Genomic DNA, 16592 nt, shown 5'->3' with positions numbered 1-16592 from the left:
CTCTGCATGCTATAAAATATTAATTTTAGAATGATTCTAATTAAGATGTAGTCAATGGTGGCTTATGACTATATCTCCCAAAAAATTGTTTAAAACATAAAGTATGAATTTGTAAGGATTTATTTTAACTACTCTTACACAGCAAGCAGAATATATAATTTTTACACATTAATATATACAGATCAGGTATCTGAGATGTATAAATTACTTTTTCATTGATACAGTTACATCAAGGAAGTTCCTCTACCTCATCATTGTACACATTATTTCCAGTACATGACCGAAAGAAATCTTTATTTGTTTCAGGTATGTATGGCATAAGAGACAGTACATCATCAATTTTTTTCTGGTTAATTGGTAGTGGCTTTCTGTACTTTATTGGCAGCTGATATGGATTTGGTTCGACTAGCCTTCCTTTCTTTTTGACATGAATATCCACTGACATGAAAGCTCCTATGTCTGAATAAGAGTGCTTTACACTTAGCTTGAAGGGATCTTCAGACTCAAACTTAAATTGAGTAGCTTCACTGAAATGGTGGGGATCTCCAGACGTGGATTCTGTACGCTTTGAGATCAATGTCTTCAGGCTTTCCAAACTTCTGAAGTCTTCTCTTTCCATTTTAGTTACAATGAAATGTTTTGGACTCACGCATTTTATTACTTCTGCCCATTCATCTGGAGTATACACTATTGGACGTCTGTTTCTTGCATACCGTTCAATGCGACCAAAATCACGATTGCAAGGTAGCATGGTGCGACCTACCACAGGGAAGTAATGCTGGACAGCATCAAATCTTTTGGTAGCAACAAGGGACCTTTCCAAAGCAATAATAGTCCAGTTCTTTGTCTGACCCTTGCAGTTGTCTGTGATTATGTGGAGATGTTTTGTCTGAGGATTAGTTATCTCCAAGTACTTCAATAAGCAGCTCCCAACCTCATCTGAACTCCGTCCTCCATCTTCCTCGCTCCACAGAAACATATAACCCTTATTTGATCCACAGTCATGGATACCATATGTCCATATTTTCCTCTTGTAAAGTGCTGGACCAACTGTTAGTTTAGGTGTGGGGAACGTTTGCTGCATATCCATTGCTATCACATGATGCTCTTTCGAATTTTCTTTAGCCAGAGCAGTTAAAGACGCAATCATATTTTGTCCTCTGTCAACTTTTTTGAGATGCAGTTCATATTGTTGTTTCTTTTCTGTGACTTCTGCACATAATTCTGGGTTATTTATTGCAATTAGAAACCCATCACATTTTGAACAGGTGTCTCTTTTTGGTAATTTGAAGCCTATGTTAAATTCAGATACGAAAATTTCTCTGAATTTACTTTCAGATACTGCAGGAACCTGCTTTTCCTTGCAGTATTCTGAGTATTTATCTCGAAATAAGGAAGCAGTTGTGAGATCACAATCCAAATACACTTTATTGGGGTTCTGTTGCCTACTGTAATGACATATTTCGGTATGGCGTTGAGAAATTCTCTAACACTTTGTACCGCTTCGTCTTGAAATTTATGTGGGTAGTTTCCATGTTTTCCTGAAAGAAAAAAAAGATGAGCTTACATCCTCTTCCTAATAGAAATATTTGTATAGTACTCAGTTTGAGTACATCCCTAACTTATAGCACAGAGTAACATACATACCTCTTCCATCTTCTTTTGGCACTGCAAATCCCTGCTTCATTTGATGTTGCAAATTCCTCACTCTTCATGCATGTATCTGTAAGCCATGAACCCTTAGGGAAGCTTCCTTGCAGACCATGACTTCTATTCCGCATACCCTCACATTATAAGAAAATGTAACATCCCTGGATGACATTTTCTTGGAAGCCATTTTTGGATAGCTCTGAAAGAAATTATGACAAATATAACAAAATGAAATAAATAGGCAAAATATTAAACCATTTTTATTTAAAAAGTGAACAAACCTCCGCTTTTTCGGTTTCATTTTCATACAGCTCATCAGGTAAGTATTCTGGGCCTTATAGTTTCCTATGTCCCAAAATGAATGAAAAATGTTTTCTTCCTCTCCAAGCAGTTTTGTGAAGCATTTATTTAAACAAGTACAGGGACTTCCTATAGTAGCAGCCTGAACAGTCTTGTGGGTTTTTAAAGACTTATACTGCTAACCAGCATTTCGTCGACGTTTTGCTTTATTTTTCTTCCACTGATCAATATTTCGCTTTCTTTTCCGTGAAGGCTTTGGTTTTTCGGGTGATTCTTCATTTATTCTACTTATTTCAAGCTATAATATGAAGAGCAAAATAGTCTAAGAATTTGTGTGAGATATAGTCATAAGCCACACAAAACATTAAATTTCGCTAAAATCACATTAATGAGAAAATATTTTTTACACATCTTTTGCCTTTGAAACTACATTATTGCACCATTAAGCAGTAATATAAATGTGCCCATCAAGTTTCATCATTAACACACAGGATGGCTGTCAAATGTGTTGGCAATGTTGAGAGAAACAAAGTCACAAGCCACAGAAAATTAATCGCCAGAAATAAACCGTTTTATATACTTACCGAAACATCATCTGAGCTGGAACTGCTGGTCGATGGATGCCAAGATTCATCACTGACAGGATCCAAAGGGTAAAGCTCTTCACTTCCACTACTGTCTGTGTCAAATATGCGTTGAAGACCCGAAGACGCTTCAGACGTTCCTGACCCACCTGCCATCTTGCCGTGGCTTGTGACTATGTATCTTCTGAAACTACTACCAGATGGCACAGCATAGAACTGCACTCCATCATAGCCTGCCATCTGTTGCAGTAAAATGGAACTCTTTCAACACATTGTGAAGAAGACATTGTTAAGAATGCCTCAACATGAAAAACTCAATTTCGTGAAAGTTGTGGCTTATGACTATATCTCTCCGAGCCCTTCAATTGTAACTACTGTAATTTCGAAAGTTTGTCTGCCTGAAAATGTACTGTTGTCCCAAGCATATTGCAACAAACGGTGTATTTCTATCGCTGCTCGTTTCGTTTTTATTACCGTTTCAAATATACCGGTCATTTTTGAAACACCCTGTATATCAAAGGCCTAAATCTCTTTCGCACCAGTAGAGACTGTTTACCAGTCTTCTGTATAATTTGAAAGTTTCCAAACAAATGATACCTTTCACCCCAACACTCAGAGAATCACGTTTGCATCTATGTTTGACTCAAGGATAGCAGAAAGCTGAAAGTTGAGTCATTGCTGCAAAACTTTATTTATATGGACAAAGTACACTGTATCCTATGTTGCACTTGAAAAGCACAGGTTTTGGACTTCCATATTTTTTCACTATGCAGCTGTTCCGAAATGATTACAATTAACTGGATGGCACTTAGGTGACATGCATGAACCTAACCAGGTATCAAACTGGGACAAGGGGAGCTGCAGTGTAATGTGGAATCTGAACCATGTTTCATTTCTGACAAACCCTCACATAATTAAGACATGAATGGTAGATGAAAAGACAGAATGAAAACAAGGGATCCAGCTGGGACTTGATCCTACAACTTCTCAGTTTCCAGTCAAATGCTCAACCAGTAGACCATCATACCAGATGTGAAATTGATAACACTCTCTGCTACCTCAAGTCACTCTCTGTTATGGCAGTTGTTCACTCGGTGGCAGTGGGTATCACAACTCAACTTTAATTCATCATAATTCAGACAATTTGTACAAAACATTTACAAATCATATATACAAATGTCCCTTGTGGACCAACGTATCAATTAGTGAAAACTGGATCAAAAAATTCCTACAGCAGTTCCTGGATTAGCCTGCATATATATATATCCCCCCTTCCTCCTCCCCCCCCCCCACACACACACACTGTCCATCTCTTCATCTCTTCTTCCCCCTCTCTATGACCTTGAGCCTTGTTTATTCTTATTGCAGATTCAGATTCCATAGTAATATTCTAATCATATTAGAATATCGGGTAAAAATTTGAAGTAAATTGGTTAAGAACTTTTAGAAATTTTTGGTAACAACATTTCCACTTTGTATGTTATGCACATATTTATATATTACATTTATTTTACAAAATATATAGCCTTTGTTCGTCCAAATTTTTATTACAGTATGATGTAAATTTTGAACTAAATTGGTTGAGAACTATTTGAGATTTGTAGCAACAATGTTTCCCCATTATATATAACATGTATATTTACATATTATATACATTAAAAATATGTACCAGTAGTCTATGTACAGCAGAGAGTTAATTGTAAATCGAGTGCCTTATATTCGGGCCAGTATGGTATTATTGTGAAGGAACTGCCCCCTTGGGAGTAGCAAATAATCATTCATTGTGGCACAACTGGTACTCTCTAAGTATTTGTTTAGGAAGTAAGGAAAAAGAAAAAGTGTCACATCAGTTATTTGATTATAATTTTACCCATCCTATCGACCTTATACTTAAGAATTTTACATTTGACGACTAGCAGTGATTTTTAACTGACATGTTAGTGTACAAGGTGGCAGCCAGTCAAGGAATATTTTAGTTCAAAAAAATTTACTGCAGTTCTATCCAGTTAATGCTGCTGACATGAGATGCCAGTAGCCCTCTGCTGAAGCTGCTGGCAAGTTCATGCCATCAGTTCAGTCAACAGCAAGCATGGGAAATGGGTCACTTGTGTGGATGCTGGACGGTTCTGGAGACCAGAACACAGTTGTTTCACTCTCTTGTCATACAGACCTCAACTACAACAGACATCTCTCTTGAGAGAAGTGCTCCATGACTGGCCACCAACAGAACTTAACATGACCTTGAGCCATGTTTATTCTTATTGCAGATTCAGTTTGTTAGATTTCCTGTGCTGGCCTACACATGGTAACTTCCTGCCCTAGGCATGCCCCATGTATTCTGTATACTGAATTATAGGCTCTTCATGTGACCATATTTCCTGTTCTCATTTAACATCAGCCCTGGATGCCCTCTTCCAAGTCTTGACTACTCGATTACCTGTACAAATTTGTTGTCAGAAGGAGAATGCAACAACTGCCTCTCCTCGATTCTGTGCATTAGCACTGCATTGCAATATTGAGTACGAACCTGACAAAACTCTTGCTTATTCCTCCACTTCTTGATCATCATGCCTTATGAGCAATGAGCGATGATATTTAATTTTTTCTTCAGTTCTGTAGATATACTTTCTTTAAGGGTGTCCTTCCTATTTAAAATTAGTGTCTCAGTACAGTGAATATCCTTATTCACGAGTTTTTGTTGGTGCAAAGCTATCTCTATAATTATCCTTGTAAATATGAAGACCCATATTAAGATTCTCCTAACAAAAAAATTCATTTTCACTATGTAAATTTTACTTCACATTATCAGGCACCCCCTGTGTATTCAATACACTTAGTTACACATCCATCCAGATTTTTCAGCATGTATGTCTTGATGGTGTATTTGGCCATTTGTTTCATATACCGAGTGTCCCACACATTTAGAGTAAAATTTATCACCAAGCACCCATCAAACTGTTTGTGAAATCACACTTTGAAGAACACAGTGTAGAGAGTATTGGTGGAACAGCAATTACACACTTATCAACACGTGCACGTAACGGAGTCAAATTACACTCCTGGAAATTGAAATAAGAACACCGTGAATTCATTGTCCCAGGAAGGGGAAACTTTATTGACACATTCCTGGGGTCAGATACATCACATGATCACACTGACAGAACCAAAGGCACATAGACACAGGCAACAGAGCATGCACAATGTCGGCACTAGTACAGTGTATATCCACCTTTCGCAGCAATGCAGGCTGCTATTCTCCCATGGAGACGATCGTAGAGATGCTGGATGTAGTCCTGTGGAACGGCTTGCCATGCCATTTCCACCTGGCGCCTCAGTTGGACCAGCGTTCGTGCTGGACGTGCAGACCGCGTGAGACGACGCTTCATCCAGTCCCAAACATGCTCAATGGGGGACAGATCCGGAGATCTTGCTGGCCAGGGTAGTTGACTTACACCTTCTAGAGCACGTTGGGTGGCACAGGATACATGCGGACGTGCATTGTCCTGTTGGAACAGCAAGTTCCCTTGCCGGTCTAGGAATGGTACAACGATGGGTTCGATGACGGTTTGGATGTACCGTGCACTATTCAGTGTCCCCTCGACCATCACCAGTGGTGTACGGCCAGTGTAGGAGATCGCTCCCCACACCATGATGCCGGGTGTTGGCCCTGTGTGCCTCGGTCGTATGCAGTCCTGATTGTGGCGCTCACCTGCACGGCGCCAAACACACATACGACCATCATTGGCACCAAGGCAGAAGCGACTCTCATCGCTGAAGACGACACGTCTCCATTCGTCCCTCCATTCACGCCTGTCGCGACACCACTGGAGGCGGGCTGCACGATGTTGGGGTGTGAGCGGAAGACGGCCTAACGGTGTGCGGGACCGTAGCCCAGCTTCATGGAGACGGTTGCGAATGGTCCTCGCCGATACCCCAGGAGCAACAGTGTCCCTAATTTGCTGGGAAGTGGCAGTGCGGTCCCCTACGGCACTGCGTAAGATCCTACGGTCTTGGCGTGCATCCGTGCATCGCTGCGGTCCGGTCCCAGGTCGACGGGCACATGCACCTTCCGCCGACCACTGGCGACAACATCGATGTACTGTGGAGACCTCACGCCCCACGTGTTGAGCAATTCGGCGGTACGTCCACCCGGCCTCCCGCATGCCCACTACACGCCCTCGCTCAAAGTCCGTCAACTGCACATACGGTTCACGTCCACGCTGTCGCGGCATGCTACCATTGTTAAAGACTGCGATGGAGCTTCGTATGTCACGGCAAACTGGCTGACACTGACGGCGGCGGTGCACAAATGCTGCGCAGCTAGCGCCATTCGACGGCCAACACCGCGGTTCCTGGTGTGTCCGCTGTACCGTGCGTGTGATCATTGCTTGTACAGCCCTCTCGCAGTGTCCGGAGCAAGTATGGTGGGTCTGACACACCGGTGTCAATGTGTTCTTTTTTCCATTTCCAGGAGTGTATTTTGAATCGAGTCATTGCTGTCATTGGATTATCCAGTGCAGTACTACCTACAGTGCTGACCATCTCCCAGTCTTTATTGCTCATGAATGGTACTTCCTTATAGGTGTTATTTTTGACTGCCATAATAGCAATGTCAGGAGTGGCAAAAATTCATATGCAGTACTACCTACAGTGCTGACCATCTCCCAGTCTTTATTGCTCATGAATGGTACTTCCTTATAGGTGTTATTTTTGACTGCCATAATAGCAATGTCAGGAGTGGCAAAAATTCATATGCAACATTCTTCTAAAATCACCAACAAGGATTCTCTATTAATTTGTGGGCTGAAATTGAACAAGATCAACTATGGAATTTTATTTACTGTTACCCCATATGAATGGCGCACATCATCTGATGTTCATTTAAAATGCAGTGTTGCAATTGTTGGATATTGTATCTCTTGAATGTGAGAATAAATGGCTTGAACATTGTGGTGCACCATCCAACTCAATTTTATGTCCACTAAGTATATGAACATCATACAGCCTGATAGCTGGACTGGAAGGAAGCATCCTGTACCATGTTCAATATTATTCCCAGACTCTACTTCTTCTTCTTCTTCTTCTTCTTCTTCTTCTGGGGTTACTTGAACTCATTGGTGTATGAAAATATAGTACAAACTCAAAAAGAAACTATTTGGTACTAGCTGTCTGATTCATTGTACAACAAGGGATATTTGAGATGTACAGAAAAATTTTACGCCCTGTTGTATTGAGATACGTGTGGGGCGAAACAAGCACTGTATCATTTGAGAGATATTTGAGGGATACAGAGGCGAGCGAGTGTGTCGGGGCTTAACCCAGTTCACTGCTAGTAGTGCCACATCACCACAATACGCCTGTGTGTAGCACACATGTATTGCACCATAATTTAATAATGGAATTAAAAGTTAAAGTTGTTTTTCCAAACTTTGTCAGCATGTGCTTTAGTATATTAATGTTTAAACTGTCAAATCTCAGACTGACCAGATGAATAATTTCCCCTAAATACATCATTTTAAGGAAAAATAAGTGGCGTTAAATAATAAAGTTCGGAAGCCAATAATTGATTATAAGGTGCAGGTGTATATCAAAATTAACTGGTACAAGTCTCAATGTGATTAAAGCAATATTTTGGTCAGAATCCACGTTTTTAAGAAAAATTGAAGGTGCCACATATTAGACTTAGAAATATGAAAATTTGTATGAAGCTTCAGTTCAACATAAAAATAGTAACTACGTAACCCCATCAAGCTACCTCTAATAGTTTTCGAATCATTTTCTGAAAATTAAATTTGGAACAAAAACATCCTTATTTTCAATAGATTGTATTTGTTATATTAATGCTCAAAAGTTTTGGTTACAGCATGTGATGAAACTTATTAGAGCTATAACAAGTTTCAAGGCCTCTATGTAAATAATAACAAATACAAGGTGTCTTAAAGTTATAGTTCGTAGGTCATGTTCTACTGTCAGTTCTGTTTAATTAATTCTAGATGGCAAAGTTTACATGTAGGTGAGCTAAAACTTTTTCTGTGATTTTACTCAACTTAACTTCATTCATACAAAAATTACGAAGATTCTAAAATGACATTGTTAAAAAATATTATGTGTCTGAGGAAGTGGCCGTTTAGAGGCTGCTACCGTGGACATAGAGCGGATGGGCATCAGCGGTGCGTGTATATAAATACAGCCTGAGAGGCAAGACTAGACTTCACTTCACACCCAGTTGCCGTATGGTCCAAATCAGTAAAACACCACAGTATGCAGTGCCTTGGATGACGTCACAGCCAGACGGCAATTAAACTCATGTTTTCGGTACAAATAGGAAGTGAAACTGTGAGGACTGTACCCCGTCCTGGAATGCTTGGTTTTCATGGAAGTAACTGTTAGTGTGCGGCCCGTAATGTTAACAAATCCGCATGGCAAGTGGTGACAATTATTTTCCACTTTTGTGGCGAGCAATTATTTTGATTATCAGAAGTCAGGATGAAAGACAATTTAAAGGCAACGTAAAGTAGACGTTGCCTCTGAACTGCTCATAGTGCTGTTTAGGATAGAGAGATTTGTTATTTATTAGCATAGTGAACATTACGAGGTTGTGTATGTGGAACTTTTCCAAATATATCTACCTTTACAACTCAAAATCTTAATTTATAATCAAAGTCCTGATCCCACTGAGTAAATAGAGAACAGGAACATTTCTTTCAGTGGGCTGGACAAGAATGTGGGCTGGCAGACTGGGAACTACGGTCAGTATGTTCTCCATCGCTTTCTGGCTGACCACAGAAATAGTTTCCAGGCTCTCGTAAAAGACAGCAAACAATGTTCCAATATTTACAACAATTCCAATTTCCTCCTATGATTTATGATGTATTACTATTATTATTATTTCTTTCCTTTCTCAGACGTTATGTCTGGTTAAAAATGGAAAGTGACGCGGACCTTGATCAAGCGTGACTTCCTTTTAACTGTACGGTATATGTTACATTGCATATAGGAACTTTCGGGTAATTGAACATGTATCAAGAATTACGGATTTCTGTAGTTGTATATATAAGTTTGGATGTAGCTGTATTGCGTTGATGTACTGGTGGATATTGTGTGGTATGACTCCTGTAGTTGATAGTATAATTGGTATAATGTCAACTTTATCCTGATGCCACATGTCCTTGACTTCCTCAGCCAGTTGGATGTATTATTCAATTTTTTCTCCTGTTTTCTTTTGTATATTTGTTGTATTGGGTATGGATATTTCGATTAGTTGTGTTAATTTCTTCTTTTTATTGGTGAGTATGATGTCAGGTTTGTTATGTGGTGTTGTTTTATCTGTTATAATGGTTCTGCTCCAGTATAATTTGTATTCATCATTCTCCAGTACATTTTGTGGTGCATACTTGTATGTGGTAATGTGTTGTTTTATTAGTTTACCTTGGATGGCAAGTTGTTGATGTATTATTTTTGCTACATTGTCATGTCTTCTGGGGTATTCTGTATTTGCTAGTATTGTACATCCGCTTGTGATGTGATCTATTGTTTCTATTTGTTGTTTGCAAAGTCTGCATTTATCTGTTGTGGTATTGGGATCTTTAATAATATGCTTGCTGTAATATCTGGTGTTTATTGATTGATCCTGTAACGCAATCATGAATCCTTCTGTCTCACTGTATATTGCCTTTTCTTAGCCATGTGTTGGATGCGTCTTGATAGATGTGTGGCTGTGTTAGATGATACGGATGCTTGCCATGTAGTGTTTTCTTTTTCCGATTTGCTTTCTTCGTATCTGTTGATGTTATGTGATCTAAAGGGTTGTAGAAGTGGTTATGAAATTGCAATGGTGTAGCCGATGTATTTATATGAGTGATTGCTTTGTGTATTTTGCTAGTTTCTGCTCGTTCTAGAAAGAATTTTCTTAAATTGTCTACCTGTCCATAATGTAGGTTTTTTATGTCGATAAATCCCCTTCCTCCTTCCTTTCTGCTTAATGTGAATCTTTCTGTTGCTGAATGTATGTGATGTATTCTATATTTGTGGCATTGTGATCGTGTAAGTGTATTGAGTGCTTCTAGGTCTGTGTTACTCCATTTCACTACTCCAAATGAGTAGGTCAATATTGGGTATAGCATAAGTATTTATAGCTTTTGTCTTGTTTCTTGCTGTCAATTCTGTTTTCAGTATTTTTGTTAGTCTTTGTCTATATTTTTCTTTTAGTTCTTCTTTAATATTTGTATTATCTATTCCTATCTTTTGTCTGTATCCTAGGTATTTATAGGCATCTGTTTTTTCCATCGCTTCTATGGAGTCACTGTGGTTATTCAATATGTAATCTTCTTGTTTAGTGTGTTTTCCCATGACTATGCTATTTTTCTTACATTTGTCTGTTCCAAAAGCCATATTTATATCATTGCTGAATACTTCTGTTATCTTTAGTAATTGGTTGAGTTGTTGATTTGTTGCTGCCAGTAGTTTTAGATCATCCATGTATAGCAAATGTGTGATTTTGTGTTGGTATGTTCCAGTAATATGGTATCCATAATTTGTATTATTTAGCATGTTGGATAGTGGGTTCAGAGCAAGGCAGAACCAGAAAGGACTTAATGAGTCTCCTTGGTATATTCCACGCTTAATCTGTATTGGCTGTGATGTGATATTATTTGAATTTGTTTGGATATTAAGTGTGGTTTTCCAATTTTTCATTACTATGTTTAGGAACTGTATCAATTTAGGATCTACTTTGTATATTTCCAATATTTGTAGTAACCATGAGTGGGGTACACTATCAAAAGCTTTTTGGTAATCAATGTATGTGTAGTGTAGCTACCTTTGTTTAGTTTTAGCTTGATATGTCACCTCTGCATCTATTATCAGTTGCTCTTTACATCCTCGTGCTCCTTTGCAACAGCCTTTTTGTTCTTCATTAATAATTTTGTTCTGTGTAGTATGTGTCATTAATTTCTGTGTAATGACTGAAGTTAATATTTTGTATATTGTTGGTAGGCATGTTATGGGGCGATATTTGCTGGGTTTGCTGTGTCTGCTTGATCTTTAGGTTTCAGATAAGTTATTCCATGTGTAAGTGTATCAGGGAATGTGTATGGGTCTGCAATGTAACTGTTAAATAATTTAGTTAGATGTGAATGTGTTGAGGTGAACTTCTTTAGCCAGAAATTGGCTATTTTATCTTTTCTAGGGGCTTTCCAACTGTACGTAGAATTAATTGCCGTGGTGACTTCATGTTGCAAAATTATCACTTCAGGCATTTGTGGTATCATCTTGAATGTGTCTGTTTCTGCTTGTATCGAACGTGCATGCCTGTTATGTTGTACTGGGTTTGACCATATGTTGCTCCAGAAGTGTTCCATGTCTGTTATGATTGGTGGAATGTCTATTTTAATGTGCGTATTATCTATTGTCTGGTAAAATTTCTTTTGGTTTGCGCTGAATGTTTGGTTTTGTTTCCTTCTATTTTCACTTTTTTTGTATCTTCTAAGTCGTTTGGCCAATGCTTGTAATTTCTGCTTCTTTTCATCTAATTGCTCTATTGCTTCTTGTTGTGAGATTTTACCTAACCTTTTTCGTTTTTGTCTGATATTTCATTTCTTATAAATTGTGTTACCTGTCCGATGTCTTTTCTCAGTTTTTCTATTCTGATCTGTAGCCTGTGTTGCCATGCTGGTTTTGTGGGTTTCTTCTGTGTGTTGGTTGGTTCTGATCTCTGCCTAGTGAGTGCTCCTATATAAACCAGCAGTAATAACTCTTCCATAGTTGTATTTTCATTTATTTTGTTGTGTATGATTGTGTTGATAGTTGTTATTGTTGTTTCAACTTGTGGGTTATTTGGTGGTCTATGCAAGAATGGTCTAATGTCTGTACTTGTGTCTTTGTATTCTATACATGTCAGCTGAAATTTTTCTTCTATATCTAACATGTGTGTCACTTCCTGTTCTATTTGTGCTTGTTTTGGTGGCTGTTTTAAGATTTTGTTTTCCTCTGATTGTTTAATTGATGCGTGTTGTTCTTTGTTTGTTTGCTCTGGGATGTTTGAGTCCATTACTGCACTTTCTTCTCCTTTTGATTGCACATTATTTTGTTCCAGTATTTGTTGTACTTGTTGTTTGATTATTATTATTATTATTATTAACCCACCACCCCACATTTCCTCATATTACTTATGACTGATTAATTATTATTATTATTATTATTATTATTATTATTATTAGCCCATCGCCCCTCAGGTTGCCATCAGTCTGATCTTTTTCTATGAAGGGAGGAAGATTACGTTTACTTTCTGGTCAAAAACGGGGTGTTTAGAGTGGAAGCACAAGCTCAGATTGAGGATGGCTATGTCCATTGCAAAGAAACCATTAAATTACTCAGTTTATCATCTTCTACCCTCCATATACTTTTGACCCTAAATGTCTGGGTAGCCTCTTTACTATCTAACCGGCATTGATTTTTCAGAGAGGGAAAAATTGTTTCAAATATGTATTTTCCTGGCTTACACATAGTTGGAATAATTAACAGGCAGTTGTAGCTTGTATATTCAAACCATTTGGATTTGGGCATATCAGCTATGAACTTTTTAGCAAAGAGTAAGGGACATAATATGATAACTTATCTGTCTTTTTTCATACTCTTCATTTTTTCTACTTGCAAGGAATTGACCTTTCTTAGAGAATTAGTTTCATATTACCTGTGTGCACTGAAATTCCCAGCAAGTCATGTTGTTCTTGTGTGGCGACTCATCCTCGGTATTTACATCACCCACTGGGACAGATGGGTGCATTAGCAGGCTGCTTCTGGGATTCAAGGAGCTGCAACGGCCCTGGATCTAACCCTCCAGCAGATTTCCAATTAGGGTCAATGTGCCAGACAGTGTGGATGTGGTTTATAGGCAGTTTCCCCACATCCAACTAGACGACTACTGGGCTACCTCAGTTTCATGATTCACAAAAAAAAAAAAAGGGGGGGGGGTGAATGCAGGCAGGGTATCTGGCCAACCTCTACCACTAATATTGCCAAATCCAAACATTGACATGCCAACCCTGTGAAGTTACAGGATAAAGGCAAAGAAGTCCTTGATATTCTCATTTCTTTGTATCATCACTTGTTTTATAAACTACAAGCTGGAATAAGGCATTTGTAAGAAATAGTCTAAATGAATCTACACATGCATTAATGTACAATCAATATGCAAAAATTTTTTTCTTTTTTTTTTTTTTTTGAAGCAGTTAAGTGGTGCATTATCATGTGGCTCATTATTAGCGGCCTCAGTTGAATTCTTTGTTGATTCTAATAAATATTCTTAATTATCATCAATTTCATCACCATTGTTTTCCTCGCATCTTCAGATTTTGAAACACATTACATACATTTGTATATACTACTTCACTTAGTCATCGCTATTCCATATGGCAATATTTTTCCTGTGTAAGCCAGCTTAGTACTGTGGGGAGAGGGGGGCGGGGGAGGGGGGGGAGGGCAGCGTGGAGGATAAAAATTGCACAGGGAGACCAAGAGATGAATAATCTAAGCAGATTCAGAAGGATGTCGGTTGCAGAATTTACTTGGAGATGAAGAAGCTCGCACAGTATAGAGTAGCACAGAGAACTGCATCAAACCAGTCTCTGCACTGAAGACTACAACAACAACAACAAGCCAGCTTCTTCTCAGCCCTTGTCACACAATTTAGAACAACTCTCTCCTAATCTACTCAGTAAAAGATTGTAACTGATCTTTGTTCATCATCATCTTCAGACAATGTAAAACACAAATAACTATGGGAAAAATGTTACTTCAACATTTCATTTCATAAACATATGTGCATGGCTGCAAGGTAGCGCACAGCAATATGCATGTGGATGTGGACACAGTTGCAAAGGCTCAGATCAACATTTATAAGCATCAGCAACAGTGAACACGTTACAACACATTATCTTTTAGCAATCCTGTGGTCAGTTTTAATACCCTCAAAGTGAAACTGCAAAAATCTTGGCAGGTACACAAAATCCCTAACATGTTTTCTTTTGGTACATTTTAATGACTTAGGGAATGCAAAGTTGTAAAGAATAATATATAACATATTATGTTTACAGGTAATATTTCATAAAGGCAAGGAAAAGGAATTTCCCCACACTGTGGTCCAAGAACAATTTTGGCATTTGAATAGAAATTTTTATCAATAATTTTGAAGTCCAGAAAACTTTTAAAAAGCTTTAACGTAAATTCTGGGTTGCAAATCCCCAGTGTCATCTTAAGTACCATATTTAAGGAAGATTTTTTGAGTATTTATCATAGCAATTTACTTTACACTGGAGAACTTCTGGAAAAAACTACAAATAAATATAATCACAATATAGCTTTTTAACAGGTTAACATTTTGAATGAAATGGATTTAAACACTGCATTCATACCCTAACCCAATCACTTACAAATGTCCCTTCCTGTATCTTGAACAATACATGTGATCATATTTTTATTATTTTTTAAGCATCTAAGCGTAAATAAGTAGGCAGTACATCTACTTCAAAATCATCTTAAACAGTGGTAGCATCAGGATCCCACTACAGTTGGGAAGGTTTTATGACATATCGTGGTAAGTGGAGATCAATAAAAAGTATCTTGTACTAAAATAAACTAAATGGAAGACATACAATGCTTTCTATTTTGCTATCACACACATTGTACAAACTCCAGCACACACCTTCACAAAGTAATCTCCTAAAAATACAGGGTGTTTCAGATAACTTGTTTTTCTCTGCAACTTAATAGTAAGTGAAAGGAAAACATATTTAGGTAAGTAAACATAAGAAACATCACCCTTTATGTAGAGTTATGAGTACAGTTTTTTAGTTATTTTCCAGAGAGGTACAGCAGCGAGTTATAATTATCTAAACAGAATGTTTTTCTATCGTATAGCTGATGTACTTAAACCAACTGTGAACAAATCAGTTCAAATCAAATTTATGTCGCATTAGCTAGACAGCTAGAAATGTTCAAGCTATTAAGGGTCAACACGCTAGATATAAAGTTTCTGGTGTCATGGTACATCAAGCTGCCTCGATGCGTTCTCTGAAGTCATGTTTGGTTGGATTTTAGAATGCATCCTTACACTGTCATATAAAAGGCAGGACACAAAAAAAGATTTAGTCTACCATGGATATTGACCTGGAGTTAATATGGCATAAATATCCCACGAGTGTGTTGACATGTTGCTGATTCTCAGCAAATACCAGCATAATGCTAATGAAGCAACCATGGCCTATGTTGTGAGTATACTGGCCAAAGGCTCCATTAGCCATTATGTTCTTACATGCTGAACAATTACTTTGACATGTCTTGGCTGTATCACACCACAAACCCCATGTCAGCTTATGAGAAGCTGTTGTAGTCACTGTTATCACCCTTACATCTGTGTGGCGAACAGTGCATTGTTACAGGTTTCACACATACAATCTGTCACAGAAACAGGAGCTGCAGGGAAACAGTTTCAACAAGAGTGTTACTTTCTACAAATTGGCAGTGAATAATTTCACTGTGGATGCCTTACAAGTGTCATGATCTCTAAGAATCCTTGCTTACAAACTATAGTGTACTGAACCATCATAATATGCATTACTGGGCCACAGAAAACCCTAAGTAGATCTATCATGTTGATCATCAAAGGAGATTGTCCATCAATAACTAATGAGAAATCTTAATTTAAAAACTGCATAGCACTGTGCTGTCCTTAATAATGTTACTTTACTTTGCTACCAGTTTCAGTTTTGAGCCATCATCAATGGCAGCTGTACAATACACGAAAGTGCACAATGTGACAATGCCAAATGAATTAAGAAAAACAGAAAAAGTGTAAAATTCATCAAAATACTCACAAAAATTATCAGAGATATATCACATGTCATACAAACTTTAAAAATAAAGCTGTAACAAGATAAAAAAATGATTGTACATTGACACAAGGACAGCAAGTAATGAACAGCAATACAGATCAAAGATGACAGTCTTGACAACACCCAAAGGAGTTAGCATTAAATAATGAATTGTTAATAAAATTACAAA

At 38.0% G+C, this 16592-nt stretch overlaps 1 protein-coding gene across 1 annotated transcript; it reads right to left on the bottom strand.

The window, feature by feature from the left end:
• Positions 1-229: 229 nt before the first annotated feature.
• On the bottom strand, positions 230-1761 carry LOC126249293 (uncharacterized). Its single transcript, XM_049950947.1, has 2 exons — positions 1648-1761; positions 230-1541 (listed from the first exon to the last, which is right to left on the bottom strand). The coding sequence occupies exon 2, from the start codon at positions 1148-1150 to the stop codon at positions 230-232; it is 921 nt and encodes a 306-aa protein (XP_049806904.1). The 5' UTR covers positions 1151-1541; positions 1648-1761.
• Positions 1762-16592: the final 14831 nt, after the last annotated feature.

Source organism: Schistocerca nitens, chromosome 3 (assembly GCF_023898315.1).
Source record: "Schistocerca nitens isolate TAMUIC-IGC-003100 chromosome 3, iqSchNite1.1, whole genome shotgun sequence".
NCBI lineage: Eukaryota > Metazoa > Arthropoda > Insecta > Orthoptera > Acrididae > Schistocerca > Schistocerca nitens.
The sequence above is the reverse complement of the archived record's forward strand: the minus strand, read 5'-3'. Positions and strand labels throughout refer to the sequence as shown.

Excerpts from the sequence above, each read along its gene's own strand:
- LOC126249293 (XM_049950947.1), bottom strand. The coding sequence starts at position 1,150 with ATGATTGCGTCTTTAACTGCTCTGGCTAAAGAAAATTCGAAAGAGCAT.